This window comes from Macaca mulatta, chromosome 14 (assembly GCF_049350105.2).
Source record: "Macaca mulatta isolate MMU2019108-1 chromosome 14, T2T-MMU8v2.0, whole genome shotgun sequence".
NCBI lineage: Eukaryota > Metazoa > Chordata > Mammalia > Primates > Cercopithecidae > Macaca > Macaca mulatta.
In genome coordinates, this window is record NC_133419.1 from 1,383,794 (window position 1) to 1,403,930 (window position 20,137).

At 52.5% G+C, this 20,137-nt stretch overlaps 1 protein-coding gene across 5 annotated transcripts in view; it reads right to left on the bottom strand.

Moving 5' to 3' along the window:
* MOB2 (MOB kinase activator 2) overlaps positions 1-20,137 on the bottom strand; it is a 72,099-nt gene that overhangs the window by 15,956 nt on the left and 36,006 nt on the right. For 2 of the 5 annotated variants that reach the window (XM_015113323.3, XM_015113321.3), the window contains exon 1: positions 1,782-3,025. The exons of the other annotated variants lie outside the window; for them this stretch is intronic. In XM_015113323.3, the coding sequence (XP_014968809.1) occupies positions 1,782-1,891 (110 nt within the window). In that variant the 5' untranslated portion in view covers positions 1,892-3,025. Of the gene's footprint in view, positions 1-1,781; positions 3,026-20,137 lie in introns of those variants that run through there. 5 annotated transcript variants of the gene reach the window in all.

The window sequence follows — 20,137 nt, forward strand, 5'->3', positions numbered from 1 at the left end:
TGGCCTTCTGGATGTTGGGTGGGGCCTGAGAACTACATTTCTAATACAGTGTTCTAACCCAAGTTCTCCCTGGGTGCTAACCCCACTTCCGTCACAAGGCCTCAGGCCGAGGGGTGGGAAGGCCCCCGGAGCCCCTGTCCATCTCTCAGCACAGCCTGCACTTCCCACAGGCTTCAGCCAGCCGGAAGCTGTGGAGTGTGACTTCTTCTCTTCTGAGTTTAACTGTCTGCCCCCGCAGACAGGTCAGCAGCCCCAGACATAGCGAGCTTTCACCAGCCTACTGTGCCCTCCGCAGAGAGGCCCACTGAGAATGAAAAAGCCAAGATGGCACAAGGAATGCCTGCAGACACCTCAGACCAAACGTCCACACAGGCAGGTGCCGCTGCTGTGCTAGAACCTCAGCCCCACGTGGCTGCCATGCTCTGCTGCGCCTCTGCCCCTCCACGCGTCCGGCTCCCAGCCAGGGTGAAGCTCCAAGCGTCCGGCTCCCATCACTTCCCTTGAAACCTCCCTAAGCCCCAGGGAAGGGACTCTGCCCGTCTTCCTTAGGGCCTGGCTGGGCTCCAGGCCTGCCTCTGTGTTGCCTGTGGAGCTGGTTTCAGCATTTGGCCTCAGACACAAACACGCTGGCACACACACACGCACACATGCCAGTCCCCTCACACCACTGATGTCAGGCACCGTTCCTGATTTGAACTCAACGAGTTCTGCCAACCTGCCCACACATTTCCAAAACCTCCCAGTTTCACCTTAAGATAGGACATCTTCGGCAGGGTCCCCGGGAGGCACCCTTGCGTCTACTTGTGGAGTCCTCCGTGTTGAACGCACAGGTGATCAGGAGACAGGGAAGGAACCCATGAAGAGAAAGATGGAGCCAGGTGCCCAGGGACAGGCAGAGGCACGGAGATGCAGACGCGTGCCACAGCCCCCGCCCCTGGAGGGCACGTCCAGCAGGCCACGCTCGCCTCACACCCCTACCAGGCAACCCCACCAGGGAGGACGCGCCCACTGCTGCAGCTGGCTGTGCCTGCCCCACTCCCCTGGCCCCTCATGCCCACACACAGGTAGGTGCAGACCCCCCCCACACACAGGTGCACGCGCCCACACACGGGCGCACATTCCCACACACGCCTGTGCACACACCCAGCTGAGTGGTGTGGACAGGGAGGCACCCCTGCAGCAGGTCAGAGAAAGTACAGGTAAGAAAAGTCAAAATGGATTTTCCGGCAACATCCCTATGGCAGCCAGCACAAAACCAGGTACCCAGGAGCCCCATGCCACTTCTCTGGACAAGGCCACACAAGGACAGGCTCCAGGTCACCTCTGCCTGAGTGGCTGAAGCCCCTGCCCAGGGCACAAGCAGCCGAGGGCTGGGACAAAGACAGGCACACCTGCTGGTGGCGGAGGCACCACACCCTGCGGGCTGCGGGCGGACGCGGCAGGCTCCTGCGCTGGCAAGGTGGGTCAGCCCTGAAGGCCGAGGACACCGAGCCCTGCTCCTCTCCCACAGAGCAGCAGGAAGTGCAGGCGGCTAAGGAAAGCTCGACTCGGCAGGGCTCCAGAGCAAACCCGCCAGGCTGGCCCGGGACTGCACAGCTGCCTCTGCCCTGGACAGCATGCCGGTTGCCCGGCACAGCTTGCTGCACAGCCGCCGGCCACACAGGGAGGGCAGCCATGGACACAGTCCGCTGCCTCCCCAGCCTGACGTCCTGGGGGCAAGAACAGGACAGACAGACAGATGTCCTACACACCGCTCCCCCAGCCAGGCCAGCAGGTGTTACCTGAGCATTTTGCTGACAGCCTGAAGCACCATTTTGCAGCAGAGTCCAGTTTGCGGGGACTGGCTGGGCAGGGCTTGGTCTTCAGGGAGACTGCAGTGGTCTCCCAGCATGATGTGGGCGATGGGGAGGTGGGGAGGGCAGTTGAGGGGAGGTGAGGAGGGGAGGTGAGGAGGGGAGGTGGGGCGGGGTGCTGGCTGGCCAGCACTCACAAGTGCCTGCTGCCGGGCCCTGCAGCCTCTCTCGGCCCTCCACCCTCACTCCCTGACCAATGGGACGCCTGGCAGAGACAAACAGCTGCTCCCTTTCCAGAGGCAAGGGCCGGCCAAGGCTGGTTAAATAAGGGAGCATCTGAATCGGCCTTTCCAAAGTGGCACAGCTGTCAGAAAAGGCGGTGGGGGTGGGACCAGAAGGGAAGGGACAGGGCCGTCCTCGGCCTGCAAGAAGGACCCATCAGAGAGGTCCCGGGGTCCACCTCAAGGTCCTCTGGTGCCAAGCCCCCAGGAAAGCCCTTCTGAACACAGGTAGCAGCTCTGCTGATGAGCTCCAGGTTGATGGCACCCCCTCACCCTTGTCCGGCCCAGCCCAGCCCAGTCACTACTCGGGCTGGGGACAGACAAGATGGGCCGCCCTGCCCTGCAGTGTGTACACAACTGGAGGCACTCAAAGTGGCTCTCCCACTGGATGGCCCTGGGGAGAGACGGGGCCAACCAGCTTCTGGGGTGCCTGGACGGTGCTGGGCTGAGGCTGCGGCCAGCCAGGGCCACAGGGCACCCAGCCCAACAGAAACGCCCAGAGCAGCTCCCCATGGGGGCACACGGAGGGGCACGGCCCTGGCCTTCCTTCTGGCTGGCCTGCACACAGTAAGACCGCCACGCCCCGAAAATGCAAACACCTGAGAGGACAATGTTGTCTCCTCGTCCTGAGTCAGTGTGGACCCCACTGGCAGCGACAGCCCCTGACAACACGGGCTCATCAGAAGCCCCACCCACCCACATGGGAGCCGTACTTCCTGTGCTTCCTGCCAATCAAGAGACCCCAGCATCTCCAGCCACTGCCCCTCAGAAGCTGTCCCAGCACCTCTGTCGGTGTGAAGCCCTGCAGGAGTCAGGACACAGCCCGCAGCACCGGCTGCTGCGGGGAGCACACGGCCATCAGGAAAGCAGCCAGGGCTCACCCCTATCAACACCAGCCACCATGGGAGCTGTGGTGTCTCGACTGCATGCACACACACAGCCTGGGCGCACGGGGAGATGGCCAGCACAGACACACTCTCCAGGAGCCACGGCGGAGGAGGATGGCCCCAGGCCAGCCCCGCCTCCCTAAGCAGCAGCAGCAGCAGCAGCAGCAGCAGGCCCAACAGGCTGCAGTTTCATTTTCCCCACTAGGCCAGTCCCTAAGCCACGCTCTGAGCAGTGCGGAACTCGTCTCTACAGAACGAACAGCCCGGTGAGGCTCAGGATGTCCACGTGCCCATGGGCCTTCCTCTGCCCTGACAAGGCCATCCCACAGCCCTGTGGTGCCACACACACCCAGGCACCGTGCTCCCGGCTGCCGCTCTGCCCTCAGGGGCTCCACCAACAGTAGGGACACAGGTGCTGGCAGATCACCCAAGCAGCAAAGGGAGCCACAGGAAGAGCGGGCTCCGGGCGTGGGGAGGCCCCCGTGAGTAGCAGGGCTGGGACCAGAAGGTGCACGATGCAGACCTGCCCACTCTTGGGAGGCATGAGCTGCTGGGGGCTGGAGGGCACAACACAAGGCACGCTGGGGATGGTGGAAGCTTTGGGCACAAGAAGCCAGAAAACGAGGCACGGCAGCGGTGAGGGTGGCATGGGGGAAGGGAAACAGCACAAGGTGCCAGGTAGGGTGGGCAGAGCACATCAAATGTGCCCAGTGGGTCTGGTCAGCACATGGCAGCTATGTGGCTTATGCCACTGTCCTGAGAAGGCTGGGCTGGCATGCGGAGGAACGTCCACCTTCTTCTGTGTTTGTTCACTGGGGCACACGTGCAGGGAGCAGGTATTCCTATTGATCAAAACTTAGGGGGTGCGGCGGTGGTGGGGAGGGCCAGCCGGAACCCACAGACACTGAGCTACAGATACCACACTGGGAAGAGGAGCAGACGCAGAGCAGGCCCTGCAGACTCCACGGGGAGCTGCCACAGAGGCCCGCAGGCCAGTGACAGGTGCCGGTGTGGCCTGACCCCGCCACCCCAGAAAAGGAAGAGCAAAAGCACCTTCCGGGCACAGCCAGGGCCAGGAACAGAGAGCACAGGAGCGGGGCAGAGGCACCGCGCAGTGGGGAGCAGTCGGAACCAAGGCGGGATGGGGCGGGGGCACGAGTCATATGTCTGTGTCGGAAGTTATTTTACCTTTAATAAGCTTTTCGTTTTTAGAAAAGTGTTAGATTTACAAAGAAGCTGCAAACACAGAATCCCCACAGCCCCACACTCACTCTTCCTATTGCTAACCCTTACACTAGCATGGCCTGTTCGTTAACAATGAACGAATCCATATTGACGCAGCAAGGTCCACACCTGACTGGATCCACGTGCTGCTCTCCTCATGATGAGGCTGGGCTGTGGGTGTGGGGAGGAAGAGCACAGAGGGAAACGTCCCTCTCGTCGCCCCGTACCCAAGGCCCGTCCTGTCAGCGCGGCTCATCGCGGGAGGTGCTGCCCGATCTCCTGGCTGAGGTTGTGACTGTCAGGTCTCCCCATGCAAAGATGCTCTCGTACTTCCCGTCCCGCACTGCGCTCTCGAAGGAAGCTGCTGCACGCAGCCACACTGAAGGGGCAGGGACCACCCTTTACCACGCTGACGGGAGGGGTAGCTATGGGAATTACTGGAAGTTCTGCACCAGACAGCGGCCTCTTCTCAGTCACTCGTTTATATATTCAGCCATTTGTTTATATTGGGATGAAGTCACAGCTATTGAGGCTGCACTCTGAGCTAGAACACAACACTGCTTTGTTTTGCGAATCACACTGTCCGTCCTTGGCCCTGGGGAGCTCCTGCCGTTGGCTGCTGGGTCCCCTGACGCGCCCCCATCAACAGACTTTTCATTCTGGGGCATGTCCTGACTTCCCGGCACTGTAGGGCGCTCCAGGTTCCTCCTGCATTCCCTGCCCTGGCCCGGGAATCAGCCCCTTCTCCAAGGAGCCCTGGTTCTTTTTCATTGGAGAATATTAAAAACTGGCCAGGCATGGTGGCTCATGCCTGTAATTCCAGTATTTTAGGAGACCAAGAAGGGACCATCACTTGAGCCCAAGAGTTTGAGACCAGCCTGGGCAATAAAGTGAGACCCCATCTTTACAAAAAATGTACAAATGAGCCAGGCTTGGTGGTGAGTGTCTGTGTTCCCAGCTACATGGGAGGCTGAGGCAGGAGGATCACCTGAGCCCAGGAGGTGGAGGCTGCCGTGAATCACACCACTGCACTCCGGCCTGGGGGACAGAGCGAGACCCTGCCTCAGAAAAGGAGTGAATGAATTAAACACTGAGACCCGGCCAGGCACGCTGATTCACATCTGAAATCTCAAGAGCACTTTGACAGGCCCCCAGGTAAGTGAGTCACTTGAGGCCAGGAGTTTGAGATCAGCCTGGGCAACACAGCAAGACAAGACCTCCCATCCCTAAAACAATTTAAGTTATCTGGGCGTGGTGGCACGTGCCTGTTGTTTCAGCTACTGAGGAGCTGCGGTGGGAGGCTCGCTTGAGCCCAGGAGGCTGGAGGCTGCAGTGAACCGTGACTACACCACTGCACTCCAGCCTGGGTCTACACAAACGAAAAACAACACACTAAGATCAAAGCACTGGGTGGGCTCACTGCTAGTGGGTGTCACTGCTTCCAGGCCCTCTCAGCTGGAAGAACACGGAGGCACACGTGTGTACACACATGCACTCAGACGCCTCAATCTCCACCTACATGGTGACATTTGTATCTACACTAAGCTAAGCAGGGGTTCCCCCTGAGGTCTCCAGCCCACTCCTGCAGCCATCACTGCCTCGACCACACTGGCCAGACGACCACACCTGCGCATCTGTAGCCTCCCCTCCAACGAGGAGCCTCCTGGAGAGTTTCGTGTTTTCAATCATTTTGTGAAAACAGCAGAAGACGAGCTCAAATGCTACGGAAGCAGCAAAGCAATGCCCCTGGCACCCTCACAAAGACACAGGGAAAGGGGGTCACTTAAAAGCAGGCACAAAAAAGTTTCACGGTTGTGTCTAGTGAAAATCAAAAAGAATAAAGAAGAGAGTAACACCCCCACTGCCAATTAAAACATCCCAGAAAGACACACACGTAACACAGACCAAGACACACAACACAAAGACACACACACAACACAGACGAAGACACACAACACAGACGAAGACACACAACACAGATGAAGACACGAAACACAAAGACACACACACAACACAAAGACACAACACAGGTGAAGACACACAACACAGATGAAGACACAACACAGATGAAGACACACACATAACACAGACGAAGACACAACACAGATGAAGACACACAACAGACGACACACACATAACACAGACGAAGACACAACACAGACGAAGACACACAACACAGACGAAGACACAACACAGATAAAGACACACAACACAGACGAAGACACACACATAACACAAAGAGAACACAGACGAAGACACACAACACAAAGACACACACAAAGACACACAACACAGACGAAGACACACAACACAGACGAAGACACACAACACAGATGAAGACACACAACACAAAGACACACACAGACTAAGACACAAAACACAGACGAAGACACACAACACAGACGAAGACACACAACACAGACGAAGACACACAACACAGACGAAGACACACAACACAGATGAAGACTACAACCCAATAAGACAGGGAAACAATGAGATTTAAGAAAATATTTGAGGCCGGGCGCTGTGGCTCACACCTGTAATCCCAGCACTTTGGGAGGCCAAGGCAGGCAGAGGTCAGGAGTTCAAGACCAGTCTGGCCAACATGGTGAAACTCCATCTCTCCTAAAAATACAAAAATTAGCCAGGCATGGTGGCAGGCACTTGTAATCCCAGCTACTCGGGAGGCTGAGGCAGGAGAATCGCTTGAACCCGGGAGGCAGAAGTTGCAGTGAGCCGAGACTGCACCATAGCACTCCAGCCTGAGGGACAAGAGCGAGACTTCGTCTCAAAAAAAAAAAAAAGAAAAGAAAGAGAAAATATTTGAAAAAAGAGGCAAAATAAGAATCAGGAATGAGAGGATAAACCATTTTTGAAATGACGTCTAAATTAGAAAGAATACAAAACCTCCACAATGTCCAAGTAGAAGACGGGAAGGAAGAATTTCTTCAAACAATAAAGGAAAGAAGAGATTTCTGCTTCCACTCGTGACAGAGTAACTGAAACTGGACCTCACCTCCACTGTCAACAACTACAAACTGGGTAGAATATATGAAGCTCCTGGCTTCAGACCCCAGATACCGCCGTGCAGGACGGTGGCCCCTGCGCACAAGCAGTGCGTGGGAGCCTCCCAGGCTGTAGGTGGGGACGGTGAAGCCGCACGGGGCCTGCAGTCCGGAGAAGCTGAGGTGGCAGGGATGGAAGTCTCGAGCTGCTGAGCTGTTGAAACCTGCAGGATGAGGAGGAGTCAGGATGGAGCTGCACAGAGAAGGGAGTCTAAACACATCAACAGCGATCCAAGGAAGCCTCTGGACAAAGAGCTGAGGGTGTCAGAGAGAACATCTGCAAGGCCCGGCAGAGAACAGCCCCGGGAAGCATGAGGAAGAGAAGGTTCTGGAGGTCACACGGGGCAGGAGACAGACATGTTCCCACACCCAGACTGGAGACACCTTGGGTGAACAGATTCAACAGAGATTCCACAATGGCTGTGCCATGGGGACTGGGCTACAATAGCCCAGAGTGAGGGGTTCTCTGGACCTGGCATAACAAAGCTTAAAAACAAGCCTCGGATGGGTCCTAGTTAACCAACAGCAAATTAACTGCCTGCCAGAACAAACCACACTGCTCTTTAAGGGAAGAAAACAGAACTGAGACTTTCAACAACATTGCCACCACAACACCTAGCCTACAAAAAAATTACTAGATAGAATGAAGCGGAAAAATGTAACTCATAACCAGGAAAAATAAGTGAACAGAAACAGGCCAAGAGATAACAAAGATCATGAAAGTAACAAAGACTTTAAAAGAATGAAATAAATATATTCAACGATTTATTTATTTACTTAGACAGTCTCCTCTATTGCCCAGGCTGGAGTGCAGTGGTGCAATATCAGCTCACTGCAGCCTCCGTCTCCCAAGTGATTCTCCTGCCTCAGCCTCCAGAGCAGCTGGGATTACAGGCGAACGCCACCAAGCCCAGCTAATTTTTGTATTTTTGTAGAGATGGTTTCACTATGTTGGCTACGCTGATCTCAAACTCCTCACCTAAAGTAATCTGTCCGCCTTGGCCTCTCAAAGTGCTGGGATTACAGGCGTGAGCCACTGTGCCCGGCCAATATATTCAAAGAGTTAGAGGAAAGGTTGGACATAATAAACAAAGCAATTAGGGCTCTCAAAAAATCGCAAACTCCACAAAAGAATAAACAAAAATTCCTGGAACTGAAGAATACATCCAAAATGAAATTTTTATGAGATAAAATTAACATCAAACAGTGCTAATGAGAAGATTACAATAAAAACATCACTTATTAAAATGTGTAGAATGCAGTTAAAGCAGGGCTAAGGAAGAAATTTATAACTATAAATGTTCATATTAGGAGAGAAGGCTTAAAATGAGTGATTCATACATCCACCTTAAGAAGCTAGAAAAAGGAAGTGCATATTAAATGCAAAGTGGAAGGAAAAAATAGAAATCTATGAAATGAAAAATAGGCAAATAATGAAGAATTAAACACAAAGTTAGCCTGGAAAACAAACAAACAAAAAAAACTGATCAATTTCCCAAGCAGACTAAGCAGAAAAGAAACAGAAAGCCAAGAGAGGAAGATCGGAAATGAAAGGGACACTCCTACAGACCCTACAGATATTAAGTGGGTAACAAGGCACTGCAAGGAACTAAATGCCAAGAGAAAATGCAGATGAAACAGACAAATTCACAAACACAAGCTACCAAAACGGACATACGAAGAAGCAGAAAATCTGAATTTATAATTAAAAACCTTTCTACAAGGAAATGGCAGGTGCAGGTGGCTTACGGATGAACTCTACCGAGGATATAAGTAAGAAATGATACCAACCATACACACACTCTTTCAGAAAATAGAGGAGGAGGACCAGCATAATGCTGCTGCCAAAGTGAGACACGGCACTCCGAGAAAAGGGAAATTACAGCCCCATATCCTTCATGAACGTGGATACAAAACTCCGTAAGAAAATAGGAACAAACTAATTCAACAATGTATTGAAAGGGTAATACAGCATAGCCAACAGAGATTCACCCAGTAATGTAAGTTCAGCTAACACTTGAAAATCAATGTCATTCACCACATTAAAGAAAGGAGAAAAAAAGGCCGGGCGCGGTGGCTCACGCCTGTAATCCCAGCACTTTGGGAGGCCGAGACGGGCGGATCACGAGGTCAGGAGATCGAGACCATCCTGGCTAACACAGTGAAACCCCATCTCTACTAAAAAATACAAAAAACTAGCCGGGCGAGGTGGCGGGCGCCTATAGTCCCAGCTACTCGGGAGGCTGAGGCAGGAGAATGGCGTGAACCCGGGAGGCGGAGCTTGCAGTGAGCTGAGATCCGGCCACTGCACTCCAGCCTGGGTGACAGAGCGAGACTCCGTCTCAAAAAAAAAAAAAAAAAAAAGAAAGGAGAAAAAAATATGGCCATCTCAAGTAGATGCAGACACAGCACATGGCAAAACACACGTGCAAACTCTCAGCAAACCAGGAACAGAAGGGACCACACTCAGCTGAGAAAGAACATCTATAAAAAATCTAAAGCTAACATCAAATGCTGCTGATGGAGTAAAGATTTTCCCCCTAAAATCAGGAACAAGGCAGGGGCTCTGAGCATTTCTCACTCTCACTACTCTTATTCGGTGCCACTCTTACACCAGTGGCACAATGAGGCCACTGTAATGAGGCAACAAAAAGGTGCACAAGGCATAAATACTGGAACGGAAAAGGTCATCTTGTTTGGCAGGTAACGCGGTTATGTAAACAGAAAAGTCTAAGGAAACTGGCAAGTCTGCTAGAACTGATAAGTAAGTTTAGTGGCATCACAGGGCACAAGGTCAATATAGAAAATTAATTTTATTCCTATACAATAGTAACAAATAAATGGAAAATACAATTTATAAAACTGCTATTTACAATACAATTTTTAAATTCAGGAATAATCTTAAACACAAACGTACAAAACACCTCTCACAAAACAATGCTGAGAAAAATTAAAGACCTAAACGTGAAAAAATTTATCATGGCCATGGATTAGAAGACTCAATATTGTTAAGAAGTCAATTTTCTTAATTCAATACAATCCTATCAAAATCCCAGAATAATTTCTTATTTTTAAAAGAAATTAGCAAGAAGATTCTTGTTTGTTTGTTTGTTTTGAGACAGAGTTTCGCTGTTCTTGCCCAGGCTAGAGTACAGTGATGTGACTGATCTTGGCTCACTGCAACCTTTGCCTCCCGGGTTCAAGTGATTCTCCTGTCTCAGCCTCCTGAGTAGCTGGGATTACAGGCACCCACCACCATGCCCAGCTAATTTTTGGTATTTTTAGTAGAGATGGGGTTTCACCATGTTGGTCAGGCTGGTCTCAAACTCTTGACCTCAGGTGATCTGCCCACCTTGGCCTCCCAAAGTGCTGGGATTACAGGCATGAGCCACTGCGCCTGACCTAACAAGAGGATTCTTAAATGCACATGGAAATGCAAAAGGACTTTGAAGGATCCAACCATTCTTGCAAAAGAAGACCCAAGTAGCAGGACTCACACGAATTTCAAGACTTACCTTAAAGCTACAGTATTAAACACCGATATAAACATAAATAGAATAGTGTTCAAAACTAGCCCTACACTTACATGGTCAACTAGACTTCAACAAAGGTGGGAAATCAATCTAAGGGGGAAGGAAAATGTTTTAAATAAATAGGTCTGAGAAAACTGAGTATCTCTGAAGAAAAAGAAACCTTCAATCCCTACCTCACACCAAGACGGATCAGAAATTCAGACATAAAAGCAAAACTACAATGCTTCTACAATAAAACATGGGAGAGTATCTGTGCCAAGCTCGAAGTAGGCAAAGATTTCCTAGAATGCAAAAAGCACTAACCAAAAAGTGACAAAACATATTTCATCAAAATTAAATCATACACACACTTCTATTCAATATACTATTAAGAAAAATGAATAGGCAAACCACGGATGGCATATATCCAACAAAAGACTTCTAGCTAAACTACAGAAAGCAGGTCTACAGTTCAACAATAAAAGAGACAGCTCAATGTTTAAGAAGGGCAAAAGATTGGAATAGACATTTTACATAGGAAGACAAATAATGGCCACTAAGTACAAGGGCAAGTGCCACGGCCTCCAGAATGGCCAAACCTGCACAGACTGAGAACACCCAAGGCATGGAGGAGGCAGGAACCAGGAGACTGACGTGCTACTGATGGGGCTAGGAACTACTGAGGAAAAAGACACAACTACTGAGGAAAAGGGCTGGCAGTTTCTTAGAAAGTTAAATGTGCATGTAGGATTCCATAATTCCGTGGCTAAGTACTGACCCAAGAGAAACAAAAACAAACATCCACATAAAGGCTCCTACAAGAACGTTTACAGCAGCAGTGTTCACAATAGCCAGACACTGAAAACAACCCAAAGTCCACGAACAGAAGAACAGCTCAACAAACGACAGTATATTCACACAACAGAACACCACTCAGCACCCCAAAGCATAAAACCACCACTAAGATGCAACACACAGCTAAGCCCCACAGATGTGATATTGGGGAAAAACGCCAGAGACAAAAGCAGGGATCATTTGATTCCATGTATCCGATGTTCTAGAAAAGTCCCAATCAGTCTCTGATGAAAACAAATCAGAACAGTGGTTGCCTATTGGGAGGGAGGTGGCTGGCAAACAGTGAGGGCTGACTGGGAAGGCACGTGCTGGTGTTTTCCGGGAAGATGGAAACATTTTGCATCTTGACAGGGGTGTGGGCTACAGGGGAATTCATATTCATCAAAACTCACCTAACTGTATACTTGAGATCCGTGCATTTCATTGTTTGTAAATTATATGTCAATTCTGAAAAACTAAAAGTTTCTACAAAGGAGGAAAGAGAGAAAGCATTTAAGAGAAAGCGGCAGACAAAATTAAAGGAAAAAAAGACTTGCAACCACGTAGGAAAAGGCACATGTCACCTCAGACCAACCCACACCAAGGTGTTCTAGTAATATTACTAGACTTATGACAAACAGAAAATCCTTTGATAAAAGGTAAGTTTGCATACAAAGGAAAGAAAATTGTATTTCCATTAGATGCCAGTAACACTTTAAATCAGAAGGCTATTGTCATTGACAGAATTCCCACGAACTCACAGGTTGAAGCCCGTACCCCAAGTGCTGTGATGCTATTTGGGGATGGCGCCATTGGAGGTAATTAGGGTTAGATGAAGTCATGAAATAGGGTGGGGCCCTCGGGATGGGATTATTGGCCTTATATGGAGAGGAAGGTTCTAGGCAGAGGTCAGCAGTAGCTGCAAACAACACGAAAACACAACCAGATATTACGCACCTCCTCTGGAAGAACACAGCCACCAGCGGAGCCAACTGGCCTCCAAAGAAGAAGAATGTGAATGCGATCAAGGTCTAAATCTAGCTGCCAATTTACAGGAAATACAAAAGAACATGCTAAACAATACCACAGCATGCAATTAGCAAAATTCAGACCCTGGGAGACACCACAGGAAGAGCAGGCAGGCTCCGTTAACAAAGTAAGTGAACGGAAAAAAACCAAACAGGAAGCGCAGAGTGGATCCAGAGACATGGGGCAGAGCCTGCAGCCTGCAGACCACTCGGCACCGTGCCGTCACCTCTGGTCCAATGTCGCCTAAGGTGCTGTCCCTGTAGGGGCTAGCTGAGGGTGGCCCTGGAATTTGTGCTATTTTTGCAACTTCTTAGGAATTTATAATGATTTCAAAATATAAAGTTAAGAGAGTTTCACAATCTGTCATCCAAGTGCAATGCATGGGCCTTATTTGAATCCACATTCAACTCTCTAAATACAAGTCATGAGACACTAGAGAAACATAAAGGCTGGATACTCAGTGCTACGAAGAAAGCACTACTTTTGGTATGATAATGAGACATCTTATGTTTAAGGAAAAGAATCCCTCTCTTTATAGACATACAGAAAACAGTCACGGATGAAACATGTTCTGAATTTCCTTCCAAATCATCTGGGTGATGCGGGAAAATTACAACTGAGTTGGGTGTGAGCCTGAACACATGGCTTTGAACACGTGTACCCACCAAAATCACTTACCCTTCTTTTAAAATTAGTCCATGAATCCAACCTCTATCAAAGAAACGCACAGAATTTCTCGAGAGATGCTGCCCCATGAAACCCCAACCAGTCTTTTTCCTAATGACAGCTTTCCATCGGTTCTCCCAGCTCCTCCGAACAGCAGAGCTACCTGAGCTGAGCGATTTATGTTCCATCCCAGCATTGCAGCCGTGGTAGGGGCACCACGGGGCCACAACGGAAGAGCTCGACGGTCAGGTGTGGCTCGAGGATGCAAGCTCTTCTCAGCAAGGGTGCACGCACAGCACTGCTAGCTCACAAAACTCATGTGCGTGTGTGCACGTGTGTGTATGCATGTGCGTGTGTGCATGCAGCACAAAACAAGAGTTCACGATGTTTTACTTCTAACCAAAGATCACATGTTCAAGGAAGAAAGGAAAATAATCCCTTCCTTGGAGTCAAATCAAACCACAGGAAAAGTCCCATAAATGGCCGAATGGCAGAATCAGTAAACGACGTTTTAAGTCATGCTAACTCTATCCCATCCATCCAGAAAGCCAGAGGAAACATGAGATGTGGTAAACAGAGAGAAAGAAGATTTTTCTTAAAATCCAAACTGGACTTCTAGATGTGGGCATGAAGATGTCTGAGGTGAGCACCATGTGGGCCGCTGCAAAGCCAAGGTGGCTGAACTCAAAGACACAGCAGCGGCAACTCCGCAGAGGAAAACAGAGCGGAAGAGGACTGAAGATGAACAGCCCATGCCTGAGCTCCGGCCACCTAACGAGGACAAGCCACAGGCTGGAAAACATCTTTCAAAAACACAGATCTGATAGAGGACTTCTATCTAAAGCAGACAATGACCTCTTACGACTCAGTAACAAGAAGGCAAGTCACCCAATAAAAAATGGGCAAAAGACTGAACAGAAACTTCACCAAAGAGGAGATAGGGAGCTAGGAAGTGGGGAGAGAAGTGTCCCAGAAAGGCAGGAGGAAACCGGAACCCCGGGGCGATGGGTGTGTTCCTCTCTCCCTGGCGTGGCCGTGGCTTCAGGGGTACACATGCACATGTCCACACTTGTCAAGCTGCACCCTTTAAACACAGGTGGTTCACTGTATGTCAAGCAGACTGCAGTAAAGGTATAAAAGAAAAGCAACTCCTCACTGGGCTCCTGGCTCAATGGCTGCCCATTGTCCCCCTTTAGACTAATGGGCATCTCAGACTTGGGGCATTCCCTCCAGAACTGGCTCCTTGGGTGTCCTCCGCAACTCCGGACACTTGCTCCATCCTCCCACTGCCTCAGAGGAACGCAGGAGTCCTCCCTGGACCCCCTCAGACCCCACCTCCACCCATCAGCAGGTCCTCACGGCTCTGCCCACAAACCACGCCTGGAGGTGTCTCTTCCCCCCACGTCCCCCACCCACACACCTCCGCAGGCCTCCTGTGTCACTACCATGGTCTCAGGCAGGCCCCCTTGTGCCCCCACCCTCCAATCCACTCTCCACGTGACTGTGAGTGTGATCTCGGCAAGTCAGCTCTGACCCCACCCCCAGCTGCTCAAAGCCCCTCACGGCTCCTGCGCCGTGCAGCGAATGAGCCTGAGTGCTCCCCACGCCGCCTCTGTGCTCTCCCCACCTCCCCTCGCTCTGGTCCCTCGAGTCTCCTCTGCGGCCTGGGCACCCAGCATGTTCACGCTGCGGGGCCAGCCACCTGCCCTTTGCTGTGGCCGGAGCGCTCCTCCTCAGACATCCCATGTTCTCGTCAGCCATTCGTTTCCTACGTCTCTGGCCGCCCTACCTGGCGCTCCTCAGTCCGCGACCGACAGGCACATCTGTCCAGCACTCCTGTTACAATGTAAGGCCTCTAAGGGCAGGAGTCTTGTGTCCACTGTACTCCTGGCACCCGGAACAGGGGGACAACAGGCAGTCAATATTTGTTAAATGAATAAAAGAAATGCCACGTCAGCATCAGAGCAAGAAAGCAACCCTCAAAGCAGAGAGGTGATGGGTGAGTGGAGGGCAAGCAAGTGAAACCTGTCTCCCCTCTCACTCATGTTCTCAGTCCATGCCTGTGCCCTGCAGTTGCACAGTGACATCCAGGGTGATGCCAACACCCAGGGTGCCAGAGGATCCTCAGCGGCACTGACGCCCTCCCGTCGGGTGTGACGTCTGCATGAAACACTCTGCCCCGGTGCTTGCCAGGGCTCAGTCACCCACACTAGGGCGGACTCCAGCACTAAACGAGCACTCAGCTAGAAGGCAACCACAGCCCCAACACTGGCCATGGCGGCATCTGGGGGGAGTGGACCTCAGGACTTGTGGCACCTGCGCCAAGGGAAGGGACTGGGGGAGAGCCAGTCACGTGCCCTGTCTGTTGAACGTGGGATCTGGTACAGTTGAAAAGGGCCTGTGGCAGGGCGGCCGGCTAGGCAGCGAGTGTCGGATCTGCGGCTCTTCCCGTCCCTCCAGGCTTGCCTCCTGCCCCAGCCGTGATGGGAGCAGGGTGCTCCTAGAACAGGGAGGAGACTGGCAGGGGCAAGGAGGTGGGAGGAGGCAGCCTTCGGCTGCACTCCAGACAGCATCCCACCCTTTCTCAGTAGCTTATGCAATTTATAGCTGAGAAATGGCCCATGAGGTCGAAAATCACAATGACGGCTGCACCAAGGGGGATGTCAGACCTGGGAGGGTGAGAAGGGAGGTCTGGACTCAGGAGGCAGTTTTCTGGGGCCACCAGGGCCTCGTCCATGGAAGGTCTCACAGCACCTGCCCACTGGGCAGCCCGCACGGCTGGCGGCTCCTGGCACCCATGCTATGCTCTCAGCTGCCCCAGAAGCTAAGACTGTCAAACAAGTGGCACTGAAAACCCCCAGGTGACAGGAGAGCCCCGTGTGTGAATTCTTCCCCCACAGCTCCCTTCAGAGTAGACTCAGCCAGCCAGAGAACTCGAGGTGGAGGCTGCAGCGAGCGGGGAGAAACCCACGCTGTGTCTGCACTCACGCACGTCAGGACAGCCAGGGCAGGGCACTCTCGGACCCCCAGAAGACCCCCAGGGCTTACGCAGCGGCTGTGTCACGAGACGTCTGCGGCACGGAGGGAACGCCTAGGCTAGGCCGGGGACCTGCTCTCCCGACCACACAGCAAGCCCAGCAGCCACCCGAGGGGGAACTGAGGGGAAGGGGACCACACTGGGGCACAGACGCCGAATGGCCGGCTTTGTCAGAAGACTCTAGGCGAACCGTGGAACAACGTGCAAGGGAAAGGAAAGAGCCTCGTTCACAGAGAACCTTCTAAGGGCCGGGTGCCACATGAAACAGGTGTGTGTGTCCCAGGCACCCCGACTTCAGCCAACAGGCCTCTGCACGGCAGAGCCAGAACAGACGCCACAGCCTCACCGGACCCTCCGCTACTAAGGAGTCCTTTGATTGGAAATCAAGGCTGCCTCCCTCTAAAGCATGGTCCTGCTGCAGAAAAAACAAATTTAGCCACCCAGCCCAACACTTTGGGAGGCCTTGGTGAGAGGATCACTTGAGGTCAGAAGTTTGAGACCAGCCTGGGCAACATAAGGAGACCCCCCCCCCGTCAAAGAAATCTTCAACATTATCTGGCATGGTGTACCTGTAGCCCCAGCTACTTGAGAAGCTGAGGTGGGAGAACGGCAAGGGGCCAGGAGCTCAAGGCGACAGTGAGCTCTGATTGCGCCCCTGCACTCCAGCCTGGGTGAGAGCATGAGACCCTGACTGCCTGAGTAAATAAATGATAAAGGAAACACAAGTGTGCATTTTAGGAAACAAACACACTGCCTTTGAACTTGGTTCCAGGACCCACAAAAATGGCTTTTGAAGCAAGTAGACCCCAAGGTAGGGATCGGCAACACTACCCAGAAAGGAACCACACCCACATCAAGCTGAAGGTTGATCTGAAGGGGATCGGGGGCCTCTTACAGGGCCTGCCCACAGAAGGGAGCAGCTGGGTTCTGGGAACAGCCAGTCCAAGAGCAGCGCTCCAGCCGGCTCTGAATAATCAGGCTTCAGAATCCCTCAAGTTCCTCAACCGGCAGCCCCCAGATCTGGCCCGCCCATTTTACTGATAAGGATGCAAGCTCCACAGGGTGTTCACACAGGGTCCTGGCACCACCACCGCCATTTTCAGATCTAGAAAACAGACCCTGTACAAACACTGAAAAGTAACACTGGAGGTTCCAAGCCTCGCCAGCGTCCTGGAATACAACCTCTGTAGCGGCAGGCGTAGAGAAGGTTTAAAAAAAAATATCTAACTGGGCGCGGTGGCTCACGCCTGTAATCCCAACACTTTGGGAGGCCGAGGCAGGTGGATCACAAGGTCAGGAGTTCAAGACCAGCCTGGCCAATACGGCGAAACCCCGTCTCTACTAAAAATACAAAAATTAGCCAGGCGTGGTGGGGTGCACCTGTAGTTCCAGCTACTCGGGAGGCTGAGGCAGGAGAATTGCTTGAACCCAGGAGATGGAGCTTACAGTGAGCTGAGATCACGCCACTGCACTCCAGCCTGGGCGACAGAGCAAGTCTGTCTCAAAGAAAAAAAAACAAACAAAAACACCTGTACTGGCTGGCAAAGCACTGCAGAGGGAGCCCAATGGAACACAGTCTTTTTAGGATGCACGCCGCACCCTCGTGCTGAGTATCTGGATGGAGCCTCCTAATGCTGCAAGAGGAGCAGAGCAGGTTATTTCCACACCCATTTTACACATGGGAAAATGGATGATAAAAAAGCTCCCCAGCCCTGGTCACATGGCACAGGGCAGCCACCCATACACACATACAAACACGAACCCCCTGGTCGCATGGCACAGGGCAGCCACCTATACACACATACAAACACGAACCCCCTGGTCACATGGCACGGGGCAGCCACCTATACACACATACAGACACAAACCTGCCTCCAGCTGAGTGGACAAAGAGATTTTCCAGCACTTCATCTACCCAAGTTCATAACTGTTCTTACAAAGAACAATCCTAACAGAGCTGCCCCCTGGATCAGCCCCACTCCATTCAGGCTCCCATGGAAGTTGTGTGTGTCTGTGTGTGTCTGTGTGTACCTGTGTGTGTCTATGTGTACCTGTGTGTACCCTGCCAGTGTGAGTGTATCTGTGTATCCGTGCATGTGCGTGTGAGTAACTGGTTGTCTGGCAACTGTTCTCCCTTCTTTCTTGCTCCTTCCCTGCCCCCAACCCCCAGCTTGTGACCCCCCATTCCTCTCGGTCCCCTAGGACCCTGAGCAAGCCACAGGTGCACAAACTCAAGCCCACTACAGGCCGGACGCTGGCTCCTCCACTCTCCCTCCAGGCATCTTCTAGGGTCTGCACACCCCTCACTGGTCAGGTGCCTCCTCCCCCTGCACCCTCAACCTCCCGGCCTCGCTCCTGCTGCTCACAGCAGGCCCCGCCCTCCCACCTGGCACAGACTCTGTCTACTTTCCACCCTGCCCCCATCGCCACCACCAGATGGTGACGTCAGGAAACCAGGGTTTCACCTGCTTCCTTCACGGCCACACCCCAGCACTCACACCCATCCTGGCACCGGGGTGGGGACCCAGAGGTGTTTCTGGTGAGCTCAGGCTGTACCTTCACACTGTCCCCTTCCCTGGGAGCTTCCCAATGTAACGTTCAAAGGGCTCCGAGGGCGCCTCCAGCATGTGCACGTGTTCTCAACAGGGTCTCATCCGCACAGCAGTCTAGGCCCCTGCTACTCTCCCAGCTGTGGGGAGGGCCCCACCACCAGCCTCGAGGACCTATCCACCATTTGTCCACTTTCCTCTCATTTTTGTAAAACTGGCACAAGACGCAGTAACATCTCCAAGCCACGGGGCAAGGCCTGATCCCACACACGAGAGGACTGCCCACCCGGGCTCCAGACAGCAGCTCGGCCCCGGGGCAGCCTGGAGCATCTCCATCACTGCGCTTCCAGGCCCCAGGAGGATGAACAAGCCAGTGGCAGGGCCCATGAAGCCCAAATCCAGCCCCCAAGTGCTGGACACTCAAGATTTTCAGACCCGGGGCGTGGGCTGGTACCAGAACTTGTCTCCTGTCCCACCTTGTTCATGCCTGCTGTCCCACCAGTGAAGACAGAAATAAACTCAAATGTGGACACCCAGCCCCCCAGGGGCCAGCCCTAGACCAACCGAGGAAGTGAAGATTCAGCCCAGGAACAGCAAAGCAAACACACAGGACCCTACATGTGGAAGTCAGCCACCAGGACACAGCGCAGACAGACGTACTCACAAGCGGCACTGCAAAATGAAAACACCTGTACTTCACTGGACACCACTAAAACAACAAAGACAAGCCACAGACCAGAAGAAAACATTTGCAAATCACACAGCTGGTAAGGCACACAGCTGGTAAGGCACTAAGTCCACAATAAAGAACTCTCAAAACTCAACAATAAGATGGCATCTAATCTAGGGAAAAACAGAGAAGATTCTAACAGACGTTTCCCCAGAGACATAGGACCGGCTAGGACCACCAAGCGTGGCATGCAAGTCACGGCCACTGTCCGAGCCCGCCACACCCACCAGGATGGCAGGAACCTACGGCAACCACGAGGGCTTGAGAGGCGGTGGGCAAACTGGAGCCTTTGCACACCACTGGGGGGCAGAAAGGCCACAGCCACTTTCAGGAGACTGTCCCACGTCACACACATGCCTCCCGTGGGACCCGGCAATTCTGCACGCCAAGAGCAGGAGATAGCCTTGTAGACAGCCCTGACTGAGCACGTGCCTCCAGCACTGGAGACGACCTAAATGACCACAAACTGGTGAAGGAACAAGTAGACTATCTTATCCACACAAGGCCGCTTCTCACCACCAGCAAGGAAC